Here is a 14,493-nt window from a genome sequence, read left to right as displayed (position 1 = left end):
ACCTGTGGAAAATGTATCTGTATGAAATATCCATTTGGGGCCAGAAAACCCCTTTAAGGGGGGTGTGAACCCGCCCTCAAATGTATTTGTGATCTCTTCTGACATGTCTGCTCAGTAAATGCATCTATTCTTCATAAAAGAACAGCATCTTTCTTATAACTGTGTGCTATGCTGTTCCTCTGTTATCACTCCTAGAATCGTTTGACAACTGGGTGTTACTCTTCTCCTTGCCAAAGAGGTATGTCCCTACTCTAAAATTAGCAGCATTGATTGGTCATAACAGAGGAATGGCACAAGAAAAAACAGTAAGAAAATATGTTCCAAAATTGTTATTTCATGGCGATTGCAATTATTTGCTAACGTGTCATTAGAGCTGAGTGCTCCGCTTTAATAAACCATATTTAATGAAGTGTTGCCTAATTAAATCAGATATGGGTCACATAATGATACATAAAGGCAGGCAGATAAGGTAGATTTACCAGTTTTTCCAGCACCACTTTCCCCAGTTATTAGGATACATTGGTCTCTGTCACGATCCCGCAAAGACTGATAAGCATCATCGGCCACCGCATAGCTACAGAGCAAAGAACAGGTAAAAAAACATCATCAGTATATTATATGACTACCAGCCAGGCAGAAAAATACAGGACCCCTTATCCCTTATGTGCAGATTCTGCTAACCAGACCATCAGAAACACAGTCCTTTCTTCTAAGGGTCCATTCACATGGAGGAAAGTGGTGAGGAATTTGGTGTGGAATTTCAGCGCTGAAAATAAAGCCTATCATTGACTTCAATGGGTTCCTTTTTCTGCCAGAAAAAGGATCCCATTAGAGATGAGCGAATAGTATTCGATCGAATGCCTCGCTTCCATAGGATGCGTGTAAACGGCTGAACACCAAGGGGTTAAGTGCAGTGAATATTTGATGCGCTTAACCCCTTGGTGTTTGGCCATTTACACGCATTCCTATGGGAGCGAGGTATTCGATCGAATACTATTTGCTCAACACTAGAACCTTTTGAAGTCAATGGAAGGCTTTTTTTCACACCAAATTCCTCACCATTTTCCTCCGTGTGAATGCACCCTAAAAGGACTGTTTCTTTAGAATTTTGTTTTGGCCAATACATATATAGTTGCTCAGGACTTGAGCTGTTGAGGATATACCTTCTGTGATGTCCATAGGCCCTACTATACCTAGGCAATAGTCTTTATGAGTGAACAAATATTTCACCAGACCTAAAATTTTGTGCATAGATATTACAGGCCAAGAGACCAAGAGGGCCTACTCAGGTGTAAGATATTTTATCCTTTTTGCTGTGCAACAGAAGATGGTAGAATTCAGCTATCTAGTACAACTAACTATGTATGTTCTCCTTTTGCACATCTCATAAATGGTACTACAAATATTTTTTCTGTTATTTGTATTACTCTAATTTAATTTTATCTTTATACCGATGACCTATCATCAGTATAGGCCATTAATATTTACTTGTTGGAGGTCTGACACCTGAACCTTGCATCCAACAGCTGATCCAGTCACCTCTGGGCATCAGAAGCTATACAGCGAACATTGTCAGAAGCAGAAGACACCTTCCTCAGTATAGCTGCCATGCCTCACTACTGCAGCTCTTCTTCTACTGAAATGAACAGGAACAGGGGTGACTTCTGTTTCCAGCAATCTCCCCCTGTACACATCCCAGTTCCTGGAGGCAGCTGATATAGCTGATTGTTGTGCAGTCTGGGTTATAGACTCCCACCAATCAGATATTGATGGCCTATCCTGTGAATGGGTCATCAGTATGAAAAATTTCCAGGGGCTCAGAAAACTATAAAATGGTGTCATTTATATAAGGATAGAGTCTCATAGCATGGTTTAGGTATTTTCTGATCAGAGATATCCATCTTGTAGATGGTCTGTTTTAGCCTATTGGGGCTGAGCATATTGTGTCTGAACACAGATGCAGAAACCTATATAAAATATTTTTCTTATAAATCAGGCTAATTCCTAGTATAGATGCTCCTTCCCTTCTATTCACTGGGGTTGGAGGGCTCAACTAGGCTGTCCAGACACCATAATGCAATTACATGCAGCATATTATACATTAACACTGCTGTTATGAGCACTTAGTCTCTGAGTGATGGCGTGTAATGGACACTGTAATGGACTCAGCCATTACATATGGAATGTTAACTAGTACGCCTTATGTGACCTGTCAAATGCTCTCTCTACCCTAAATGACACTAAAACCATAAAGCCATTGTAATACTAACCCCATGTATTCTAGTGATTTCTGAGTTTCAGTTTTAGTATGCTTACATTGGATCTTAAATTATTTCTCTAGTTTTTTTCTTATCTCGTTCAATTTATCATATGTAGTACATATTGCTATCAGCATCTATAGTGGTGTCTAAGGGGTTAAATCCCAAGGATCAGAGGTCAGTAACAGCCCTAATCCTTTTGTAATTTGACTAATCTGCTTTGCCAGTATGATCACTGTATTGTACATGTCTGTAAGTTTCAGGAACTACTCAGTTACTGCAGGGTAGTTGTACAGGGCAAAGCACCAAAGAGTTAAATGGGATAAATATAATTCACAATATGCATCATGAAGTGCTTGTGAATGTGTCATGTACATGTTGACATGTCTATATCATCAGTGGCGTAACTAAAGTCTTGTGGGCCCTGTGCAATCTTTTGTCCCCCTACCTCATCCCTACAATGTATTCTTGATAGTAATGGTTAAGGGTGCTAAGGAGTTTAATCAGCCTTAGTGTGGTTAGGGTAATCTGGGGGTCTCCTTGGTTTATGGGCCAGATGGAAGCTGCAATCTCAATAGTGATGTCAATGCTTATGGGCCCCCTACGGCTCCTGCACCCCCACAAGTTACGCCTATGTATATCATCTTAACCATAGTAGCTGTTATTCTCGAATTGGCCCACCAGAGTACCAGAGGCCTCCATTGGGCCCAGACTCTAACACAATAGTGGACAAGCAGAAGACTTCTAAGTTGAACTGTGGTTTGTTTCTTGGGGATCATTGAAAGATGAGCCCCAGGAATTATTTATTTGGTGGGCCCAAAGAACCTCTGACACTGATATCTGTTATGTTGGATACAGTTCTGGGAAACTAAAAAGTAACAAAACTCAGCGTGTTATATCAGAATATTCTACGTATTATTACATTACATGTGGAATTACAAAATGAACACACATTGTACTGTTTACTTTAGATAAGTTGTTCAGAGTATTAAGTCTCAGTATATGATGATTCTAGTCAATTAGAAGTAAAGACAGGTAATATGTAGACAATGAGTAGAAGCACAAATTCCCTTCAGTAGGACACATGTCATATCTATTATACATATATCACTATAGCCACATAGAATATTGCTACAGCCTTCTTTCCAATAAATGATTTTTCCTTTGTCATTGCTATATGATGGCTGAGTGGATATAAATAGCACAAGGCAATGATCCCATGAGGCTAGTAAGTTAAGAGAAACTAATTATATTTTCTATAGCAGAGGTGTCACAGTAGTAGGCATATTACTATAGTAAGTACATGTCTATTTATCTACAGTACCTACATATCATGTAAAAGAGAGCAATCCCTGCCAGCACCTCCAAAGTGATAGGATAATAAATAGAAGCCCAAACTATACGCAACGTATCAGCCAACACAGGGGGTATGTTTCAGGTGCACTTTTTAAGCCGGAGCAAAAATCTGTTTTATTAGCGTATTCCTGGGGATGGAGACCAGGTGTGTGCAGCGTATTTGGGAAGGCTTCCTTTAGGCCTGTGTTGTCTGGCCCCATTTTGTGTTTTTCATATCCTGTAAACATATTACCAGGTCAGTAAGTCATGTATGAAAGTTTTTTGCTGCCTGGCATCCTTCAACTGGATTGTCAGTCAGTACGTCCATATGAACCAGTCAGCCCCTGAAATATTGGATTGGGATGCTTATGATTCACCAGTGAAATTTATTCAGGGGCCTACTGGAAAGCTACATGCATATATGACCTGATACCTAGTTATTTTCTTGGATTATTTCTATCCTAGGGGGCCCTGACTAGCTCTTACATTGTACTAGGTCTATGAGTCAGGGATACATGTTCACACAACATGCTGTGCCATGCACCACTTATGCAGGGCCTAGGTGCCCACCCTAGCTCAGAAGCCCACTGGGGGAATTCACCTTCTCTTCTGTATGCCATTCTGAGCCTGAGCCTTTAATTTTAGGTCCTCAGAATTTCCCTTGACCTCAGGGCTCAGAAGGATCGTGAAGGGATTAAATCCATGGTATTCTTCAGCTGCAGGTATGAACCATATTTTAGTAAATATTAATATGGGTGTGTGCTTTGTATGTACTGTATATTTCTGACAATTTTTAAGGCAGGTATATTCAATATGCATTTTTCATATCAAGCAGCTAAGCAAAAACATACATGACCTGTGTAGTGTATGCACCATGAATGGCTAACACGCAGTCTATTGCTTTACTTTTGCCTATCTTTTACCTTGCACTTTGAGATACATGTACTTTGAGATATATGCTTACACCTGCACTTCCATGACCTCCTTTCTCCTTCAGGTCTATGTCTTTACTGTGCTGCTGTATTCACAGAAATGAATTAACTGCTAGAATCTGCTTTTTTGGAGTCGTCAAACCAATATGGGTGCTTTTGCACATGCCCTGTATTATACCTACATGTGTGGCTTCAGCTGGTACAGATTGCAGTTTCGGTATTCTTCCACTTTCTCAGGTGTGTAGATGGAAAGTTGCTTGTAGGGATTCACTGATATGACTACATTTCCTATGTAGGTCTGCCATATAGAAAAGGACATGTCAGCTATACGTAGATAACAGGATACTTTACAGCACTAAATATTCATAGAAATGGTTGATTTACAAGTTCATTGGATAGTTTTTGAGTAATGCAATAGTCACATATGGCCTACATGGGTTTTCTGGACTAAAAATATTGACAACATATGCTAAGGAAAGGTCATCAACATCAGATCAATGGGGGTCTGACACTATCTCTATGCAATCCCCAAATACAGGTGCATTCACACGGAGTAACGTGCCGCGTGACCTGGCAGGTATACGCCGTGTGAGATTTTGAGCGCCGTACACGCTCCCATTGATTTCAATGGGAGCCTGAATCGTATACACCATGTTATTTTGCGGCCGTGATTTTGCGGCCATAAAATCACGCGGCGTATACGAGACTAACTCCCATTGAAATCAATGGGAGCGTATACGGCGCTCAAAATCTCACACAACGTATACGTGCCAGGTTACACGGCACGTTACTCCGTGTGAATGCACCCTGAACTGTATGCAGTAAATTTAAAGGGGAAGGCGATGGACATCCAGCACCTCACCAATCTGCTATTCTCAGCAGCTGATACACAGAAAATGGAGTAGGAAGCAGGCAGCTCCCTTCTCTGTGTAGTGGATGAACAGTTACTACAGTGTGATTCATATTAAAACAAGGGATTAGTTATAGGAGGTGCAGACGAAGCAGGCGCTACTGGGCCCTGGAACCTGAGGAAGCCCCTTTGCCACATAAAATATACCACTATTCCAAATGCCATATAGTACCTAGGGAGCTTCAAGTTACGCATCTGCCTTTAAGTGACTTGGAGCTGATCTGTAGTAACCTGGTCGGGCCACTATACAAAGAACAGCGCTGTCTGCTTCCTGCTCCATTCTGTGTGCATCAGCTGCTGAGAACAACTAATTGGTAGAGTGCCAGGAGTCGATCCCCCACTGATCTGATATTGGTGACCTCTCCTTAAGATTGGTCATCAATACTTTTAGCCTAGAAATCCCCATTAATATCGACTCCATTAAGTTCAATTCATGAGCACTTATTTCAGAGATTGCATAGAATGAAGTAATGGAAGGTGTGGAGTAGTAGTAGAAGACACTTTATTATATACCCCTTACTGGTACAGTGTAGGATCCCACCGTTGTGCTCAAAACAATAGGAATACTTACAGGCAGATAAACTAGAACTGTCTAATTTATAGACAAAATCTGCCGTACTTTTAGGCTGTCTAATCTAATTTTACACCATTTATTAGTTGGCTTAATTTCTGACAAAATTTTGGTGCAATGGCCAAAATTTTGGTCAACTTCCAACATGCTGACACAATTCTGTCTCACAGTTTATCACAATACATCACACCCATTTAAAAACCCTCCCGCATGCTGTACAAGGTCCACAAACTATCTAAAAGTGCCTAAAACAGCAAATGAGATGTAAAGCATGTACACCTTTTTTTCTTTTTTTTTTTTTTTTTTTAATTATGTCAGAATTCTGGTACATGTTTATTAGGTTATCTGCCCCTCAGTGTCATGCATTCACCATGATGTGGAGACATTTCTATTATACTATAATCCATGTCTATATTAGAGACAAACTGGTTCACAAAACTTTTGGGGTTCGTCATCCGTGAACCAGAACTGAAATTATTATACTCTGAAGTCTTTTTAGGCCTCAGCGTTGACCTTGGGTGCATGGTGTCACCCCGTATGCTGAAACAGAGTGCCAGATACTTAAAGGAGGCAATAAAGAGGTAAGAGAAGGTGAGTATAAATGTTTGTTATATGTTTACGGGCCTTCACCTATTATACCCCAGAGTATAATAATTTCACTTTTGGTTCTATTTGAACAAGTTGAGACCGAAACTAACCAGAGGATTATATTGTCCGAACCTAAGGCAAAACAAATCTTCAAAGGTTTGTCCATCTCTAGTGCACATAATAGCATCAGGCTATTACACGGCATATGTCATACAAACCACACCACACACCCCATACGGTATGATAGATCTATCTGCAGGGTAAGACCAGGCCATGTCTTTCCATTTCTCCACTTTCTAGTTTTCAAGAACCTGTGTCCACTCTAACCTCATTTTCCTGTGTTTAGCTATTGTTGAACCCAATGACATCTCCTATAATCATATTTAGCTCAATAAAATCATATTTCTCCCCCATTCTTTTATCTGTCTATAACCGTGTGCTCTTATGTACTAAGTGGACATGTCATTGTCAGAATAGATATTAATATCAATAAGATGTTTCTGTCCCGAGAGGACCATTACACATCCATATAACAGCTCTGAGAGAAGCTTCTGTGAGCAAACACATGGATGCATATATTATCAATATGTCTTTATTATTACTATGTGTCTCTTTGAGCTTTTAGCTTTTATGCACATAAATGGAAAATAAAAAGGGTGTCTAATGGAATATAGTGTGGCTACCATCCATTATCACATACACCAACTCTACAACAAGGTGCAAGAGTGGAGATTCACAGTTACTATGGTTGGACAAAGTCACATAACTATTGAGTGAAATGAAGGAGACAAAATGGAAGAATAAACTAAAATAAAGGTCTGTTGTCACAGTCCATTCTTTTGCTGTATTATCTACTGTATATTTATTGATATTGTAACCATGAGGCCCCACTTAGTGAGCCGCAGTCAAAAAACACTGAGGAAAAGACTACGCGTAAACGCATCAAGTTTTTGTCTGCGGCACTTTTCACTGAAAGTCTGCAGAGTTTTCTTCTGAGGACTTTTTGTCCCTATTGTACCTATATGGAAACAGCATTTCCGTAGGTATGATAGGCATGCTGTGATTTTTTAAAAAATGCGACATTTTTTGAATTAGCAGAATTTTTTCAGCAATGTGTGGATGGAATTAGCTAGAATCCTATCCACTTAACAGGTAATGTAAAACGTGGCTTTTTTTGGTGTAACGTTTTTGTGCTGTGGCCAAAACACAGTATGTTTGCAAGGTGGGGCATTGGCGTAAAGGTGGCCGTAAACATTAGACTAAGGTTAGCCAAATCCGCAGAATTTGGTGGAACTGGCCACCTATGTACAGTAATATGTATTACAGGTTTTCCCACATTCGTTCGGCAGATGTCAAAGTAAAAAAGGATCTGCACATTGAATTCTAAAATGCCCAATTTTTTCTAATTGAGACCAAATAAAAAAAAAAAATTCCTAGCGTTTTGCAGAAATGTGTGAGCACATTATGTCTCTGTTAATATCACTTCCTTATTGGTCATGATCATGTGCCGTTCATTGTGAACATGACAATGTTAACCGTATCCACTAGGAACATGATGTCATTGCCAGAGCAGCAAGAGCTGGGGGTTGGTCCTGATCACCAGACAAGCCAGCTCCTGGTTCTATATGATCACAGCAGTGAATAAAAGCAGCAACAGAAGAACGGGTAGGCAAACATTTTTTATTGCTTTATTTTTAACTATTCTAGCCTCTCCTCTGCCTCCACGAGACACGCATTTTTTTGTGAATGGTCGGAGGGTTTTATGGACATGGGCTGGCGGCTTGGTAAATACATACGGAGAGTGAAGATAAGTAAGTAGCTATACTGGGCATGAATGAAAAACTGCTAGGAGGTGCACGGACACCCCCACAACCAGAAGTAGAAACCAGTAAGTATTTTATTGGCCTGAAAATATTAGGAATGGTAAAAATGGTCTAAACACAGTACTCAGTTATGTTCATTCAGGCACATAAGAACTTCCTGCTTCCAGTCCCATTTTCTTAATCCTGGAAAGTGAATGGAAAGTTTCAGAAGTAAATTGGTTCTAAACTTAATCCCAATACTTTATGCTACAGTTCCCAAATACTGTAAGCTTGTAAATACTGTATATAGAAAAGATATAATCTTGGCTGTTGCTCACTATTAGATGTTGTAGAAGCTGCTCGGGGTGCACGATCCTGGCTTTGGGACTGCAGAGAAGCCATATGCCAGTAAACAGTGAAGATTAGAGAAAGGATTCGAGCCACGTCCCGGCTTCAATAAAATATAACTTTTAATTCATATGAAGTTAAAATCGATAGATACACACAAAAAGTGAAAAAGTTGGAGAAACAGATATAACAGTGTTTTAAAAATCGCTACTGACGCGTTTCGGGATGCTAAGTCCCTTAATCATAGCATTTGCGAGGTGCTATGATAGAATTGATACAGAAAGTATATTGAAAAATTGTATATCTTTTTATTGTACATTTGTTTGTCAATATTGGTCTGAAAGTGGCCAACCCCTTTAAGCTCTGTGACACATAATCCAGAGGGCAGGAACGGGAATAAACCATCCCTGCCTTCTCTAGAGGAGCTCCGGCTGCAGCTGCTCAACATTGCAAAGATGTACGAGTATGTCCTTGCAGAGGTAAGAGTTATACCCAGAGGTATATAGTCAACAGGCAGTCCAGAACTGGTTAAGCCTGGGTTTATGTGGGACAAGTCTGTTACTTATTTTTAGTTGCAGGAAATTTAGATGGTTATAGCTTCAGGTTGGCCACAGTGTTCAACCACAGTTGGACAACACCTTTAGGCCAAGTTTACACAGCAACTTTGGCAACAACTCCCATCACACAACCAAAGATTGACCTGTGACTTCATTCATTAAGGTGGCTGGCATGGCAATCTTTGGTTACATGATCGGAGTCACAGCCAAAGTTACAATGTAGTCCTAGACTTAATCTGCTACATTTATTTAGCATGAAATGTAAGGCAATGCAATGGGTTGATTATTACTAATACATGTTACCTCTCTCCTATATCCTATACTTGCATGTGGCCCATGCTGCAGTATTCTCTTGTCTTATGCAATCTCACAACCTTATCTTGGTATGCAGAACCTGGTACAAGGTCTCATTGTGTAAATAGTGGTTTTATCCGCTGTCTCCACTAGCCTTTTACCTCTGCCGACTTGCAGGTAATGATCAGGAAGAGACATTCCTCAGAGCATTCATTCCCTATCATTGCCCACTCCTTGTTACCGTATACCAATGAAGGGGTATTGAGTCTCATTAAAGAGATGCTACAATGATGTGTACAGAGGCTAATCTCTTTAAAGGGGCTCTATCAGCAAAATTTTGCTGTATGAGCCCCACATATGCGTGAATAGCCTTTAGAAAGGCTATTCAGGCACCGCTAATCTTATTTTAAACCCCCGTCACATTCAGGTATGATTTACCTATATGTTTTTATAGTTTTACTTTAAAACGGGACGGGGGTTTAAAATAAGATTAGTGGTGCCTGAATAGCCTTTTTAAAGGCAATTCACGCATATGTGGGGCTCATACAGCAAAATTTTGCCGACAGAGCCCCTTTAATAAGGCTGGGTTCACATTGTCGCAGAAACCGCAGAAAACAGATGGAGAGAAAAGTTCTGCACGGAAGACTTTTCTCTCCACTAGTTTCAGTTTTGAAATGGTGAACACCCGACGGATACCCCATGGACACCATTACAGTTAATGGGGTCTGCTGGTGCCCAGGTGTAACCACTGAAACAGTGGTCTGGCTCTCCGTTGTTCGGGTCCCCCAGTGGACCGAGAGCACATCGCTAGTGTCAACCTAGCAAAAGACTCAGTACCTCTTCTGACCCACATATATGACTTCTCACACAGCTAGTGTTCTAGTACCCTGCTTTGCACTGATGAGAGGCAATAACCTCGAAACAACTGTCTGCAGATGGGTCATTCTACCTTTTAGAGAAATTATTATGGCTTGTCTATATATTTCCAGACTGTGCTATTAGGTTTCATGACTACCAGGCATAAATCTATAGGGAGCGCCTTCCAAAAGGTGGCACTAGAGCAAGTTCTTTTTCACAAAGGAGTATGCAAATTCTTTACTGTATAGGAATCTTTTTACTTTACTGTAACTCCTGTTACATGGAGCAATAAGCTGGCGACACTATGGCATCTTGCATAAAAGGGGTTGTGTACAAGATGTAACCACCCAACAATTGTGCTCGACTGATCATTTTCACATTTGTGTGGGCAGTACTTGTGAATAACTGTGCCCACAAATGCTTTTTCCTAATAATTTGTCCAATACTAGGGCTATGAAAAAAGGGGCATTAACGGTCTATGGTAAAATCCACCACACAAGTGTTGAATTTGTTTTACTTGTCTTTTCTTAGAAGTATACAGTTCATTTGAATGCACTACATAAATAATGCAGATTTCCTATAAAATAAAGAATCTGTCTTTCCACTTAAGTACAATGTATTGATCTATTTCAATTTCTACTTAGTCCATGTATAATACAGTAAAAATGAGACTGTATTTTTGATCTGTGCACTAACCCAACAATTGAATACTATTAGGGCTGTATCTATTATGTTCAAGAGGGGAAACAAGAGGGGAATACAGATGTATGTACCCTAGTCTGTAATGGGCTCAAAGAGCCAAGGCTATTCAACAGATGCCATGATTTTATAGCAGAATGCGCATGGATGGTACTCAGATGATATCTGAGTGTCATATGAGTGCCTTCCATCCACATTGATTTTAATGTGAGACTCTGTTCCATTCTGATGTCACATAGCAGGATAGGACCTGTTCTATAATCATCGGAACGGAACAAAGCATCATAAACCCCCTCGGACAGCACACTCAATCGTGAACATGGGTCCTTAGTAGAGATGAGCGAGCGGCGTTCGAAAAAATTGATAGTCGATCGAATATCAGGCCGTTTGAGGTATTTGATTACAATCGAATACCACAAGGCAAACGCACTAAAAATCTGTATCCCCTCCCACCTTCCCTGGCGCTTTTTTTGCACCAATAACTGTGCTGGGGAGGTGGGACAGGAACTACCACAACGGAGGTATTGAAAAAAGAAATCGGAAAAAGTAATTGGCTGGCTAAATCAGGTGACTTCCAATTGATACGAATGGTCGATTTCAGATTCGGGTCATATGAGACTGTGAACTATGTGACTGTGAGACAGGGATAGATGTACTGGCAGGGTTAGCTAGGGATTACCTTTATTTAGGTGTGAATGTTACTCAAACAGCTCTTTGGGGCACTATCTCATCGGGATCCCTGTCAGCTTGCGATATGCGATTTGCTGACTTATTCCCATAGGAATGCATTGACTAGCGTTGATTGGCCAAATGCCATACAGATTACAGCATTCGGCCAATCAACGCTGGTTCTGCCGGAGGAGGCAGAGTCTAAGATCGGTCCACAGCAGTCTCCATTGTGGTCCGATCTCAGATGTAGCAGTGTTGAGCGCACAGGTGTAGCAGAGCTGGCCATGCGCCGAGCTCTGCTACACCCGAGATGTAGCAGAGCTGAGTGTGCGCTGAGCTCTGCTACACCAGAGATGTAGCAGAGCTGAGTGTCGGAGGAGGCAGAGTCTAAGATCGGTCCACAGTCCGATCTCAGATGTAGCAGTGTTGAGTGCACAGCTCTGCTACACCTGAGTTGTAGCAGAGCTGGCAGTGCGCTGAGCTCTGCTACACCCGAGATGTAGCAGAGCTGAGTGTGCGCTGAGCTCTGCTACATCTCGGGTGTAGCAGAGATCAGCGCACACTCAGCTCTGCTACATCTCGGGTGTAGCAGAGCTCAGCGCACGGACAGCTCTGCTACATCTCAGGTGTAGCAGAGCTCAGCGCACGGCCGTCTCTGCTACACCTGTGCGCTCAACACTGCTACATCTGAGATTGGACCACAATGGAGACTGCTGTGGACCGATCTTAGACTCCGCCTCCCCCGGCAGAACCAGCGTTGATTGGCTGTATGATGTACTCTGTATGGCATTCGGCCAATCAACGCTAGTCAATGCATTCCTATGGGAAAAAGTCAGCTCCCACATATCGCAAGCTGACAGGGATCCCGACGAGATAGTGGCATAATACAGGTTAGATGCCCCCAGGTATGCTTCCCCTGCTGTCCTAGTTGCATTCTGGGTGTTGGCATCATTTCCTGGGATGTCATAGTAGAATTGGTGATTCTCCTGAGTCGAAGTGTGGCTTCCCCTGAAAAGAAGCATTTTTCCCCCTAGACTGTAATGGGGTTCGATATTCGTTCAAATAGTCGAATATTGAGGGGCTATTTGAAACGAATATCGAATCTCGTATACAGTCCTATGAAAAAGTTTGGGCACCCCTATTAATCTTAATCATTTTTAGTTCTAAATATTTTGGTGTTTGCAACAGCCATTTCAGTTTGATATATCTAATAACCGATGGACACAGTAATATTTCAGGATTGAAATGAGGTTTATTGTACTAACAGAAAATGTGCAATATGCATTAAACCAAAATTTGACCGGTGCAAAAGTATGGGCACCTCAACAGAAAAGTGACATTAATATTTAGTAGATCCTCCTTTTGCAAAGATAACAGCCTCTAGTCGCTTCCTGTAGCTTTTAATCAGTTCCTGGATCCTGGATGAAGGTATTTTGGACAAACAATTCAAGTTCAGTTAAGTTAGATGGTCGCCGAGCATGGACAGCCCGCTTCAAATCATCCCACAGATGTTCAATGATATTCAGGTCTGGGGACTGGGATGGCCATTCCAGAACATTGTAATTGTTCCTCTGCATGAATGCCTGAGGATTTGGAGCGGTGTTTTGGATCATTGTCTTGCTGAAATATCCATCCCCGGCGTAACTTCAACTTCGTCACTGATTCTTGAACATTATTCTCAAGAATCTGCTGATACTGAGTGGAATCCATGCGACCCTCAACTTTAGCAAGATTCCCGATGCCGGCATTGGCCACACAGCCCCAAAGCATGATGGAACCTCCACCAAATTTTACAGTGGGTAGCATGTGTTTTTCTTGGAATGCTGTTTCTTTTTGGACGCCATGCATAACGCCTTTTTTTTATAACCAAACAACTCAATTTTTGTTTCCAAAATGAAGCTGCCTTGTCCAAATGTGCTTTTTCATACCTCAGGCAACTCTATTTTAATATATTTTCACAAATATCGTAATATATTAATACTAATACTATAGTAATACTTAGTACTAGTAGAACTGTGCTGCCACTTTATGCGTTTACATAACTAACATTAAGTGTCATAAATAAGTATAGTTGTACTTACATATATCTCATCATGCTTGAAACGTTCCTTTAGGTTCTCGAGTAGGGATTTCTCAGAGAGAGAATCAAGAAGAATCATGTCCCCTACCCCAACCATGCCATCCAGGAAGGATGAATTGAGAGCCATCTTTTAGGTTCGACTTGGGTTCTGAATGAGAAAAAAAAAAAGATACTTTATGTTATAACATCAAACTGGGATATAATTGACCACTACATTTGGTATAATATGTATGCCAGTCTACAGGAAATTATTTGAGATTGCTACATTTAACTTGAATTTAAAGGGATGTTCCAGGTTTTTATTAGCTAGAATGTGATAGTTGTCAAGTATATGCAGTATGTACAAATCAACAACAATATGCTCAAAATTGCAACAGAAGTCAATGAGAGCTGAGTTGCAGTAAAAGCGCCGGGGCGCTATACAGTGGACAGAGTTTTCCAGCCTTGTATTGTTTTACAGGACGGACGCCAGAAGCAGCTCTGTAGAGATTTTTGGTCCAAGGGCCATCAATCATATATTTGGGGCCTATCCTGAGGATAGGCCATAAAAAATAAACCAAGACAACCCCTTTAATGAAATCTAATTCTAATT

The 14,493-nt window shown here is 40.9% G+C and overlaps 1 protein-coding gene across 2 annotated transcripts in view; it reads right to left on the bottom strand.

The window, feature by feature from the left end:
- The window catches only part of MYO1A (myosin IA), a 60,216-nt gene that overhangs the window by 30,518 nt on the left and 15,205 nt on the right, over positions 1-14,493 (bottom strand). For both annotated transcript variants that reach the window (XM_075262875.1, XM_075262876.1), the window contains exons 2-4: positions 13,903-14,049; positions 4,708-4,823; positions 480-574 (exon numbers count right to left, since the gene is read on the bottom strand). In XM_075262875.1, the coding sequence (XP_075118976.1) occupies positions 480-574; positions 4,708-4,823; positions 13,903-14,028 (337 nt within the window). In that variant the 5' untranslated portion in view covers positions 14,029-14,049. The remainder of the gene's footprint in view (positions 1-479; positions 575-4,707; positions 4,824-13,902; positions 14,050-14,493) is intronic.

This window comes from Leptodactylus fuscus, chromosome 2 (assembly GCF_031893055.1).
Source record: "Leptodactylus fuscus isolate aLepFus1 chromosome 2, aLepFus1.hap2, whole genome shotgun sequence".
In the NCBI taxonomy this organism is placed as follows: Eukaryota; Metazoa; Chordata; class Amphibia; order Anura; family Leptodactylidae; genus Leptodactylus; species Leptodactylus fuscus.
The sequence above is the reverse complement of the archived record's forward strand: the minus strand, read 5'-3'. Positions and strand labels throughout refer to the sequence as shown.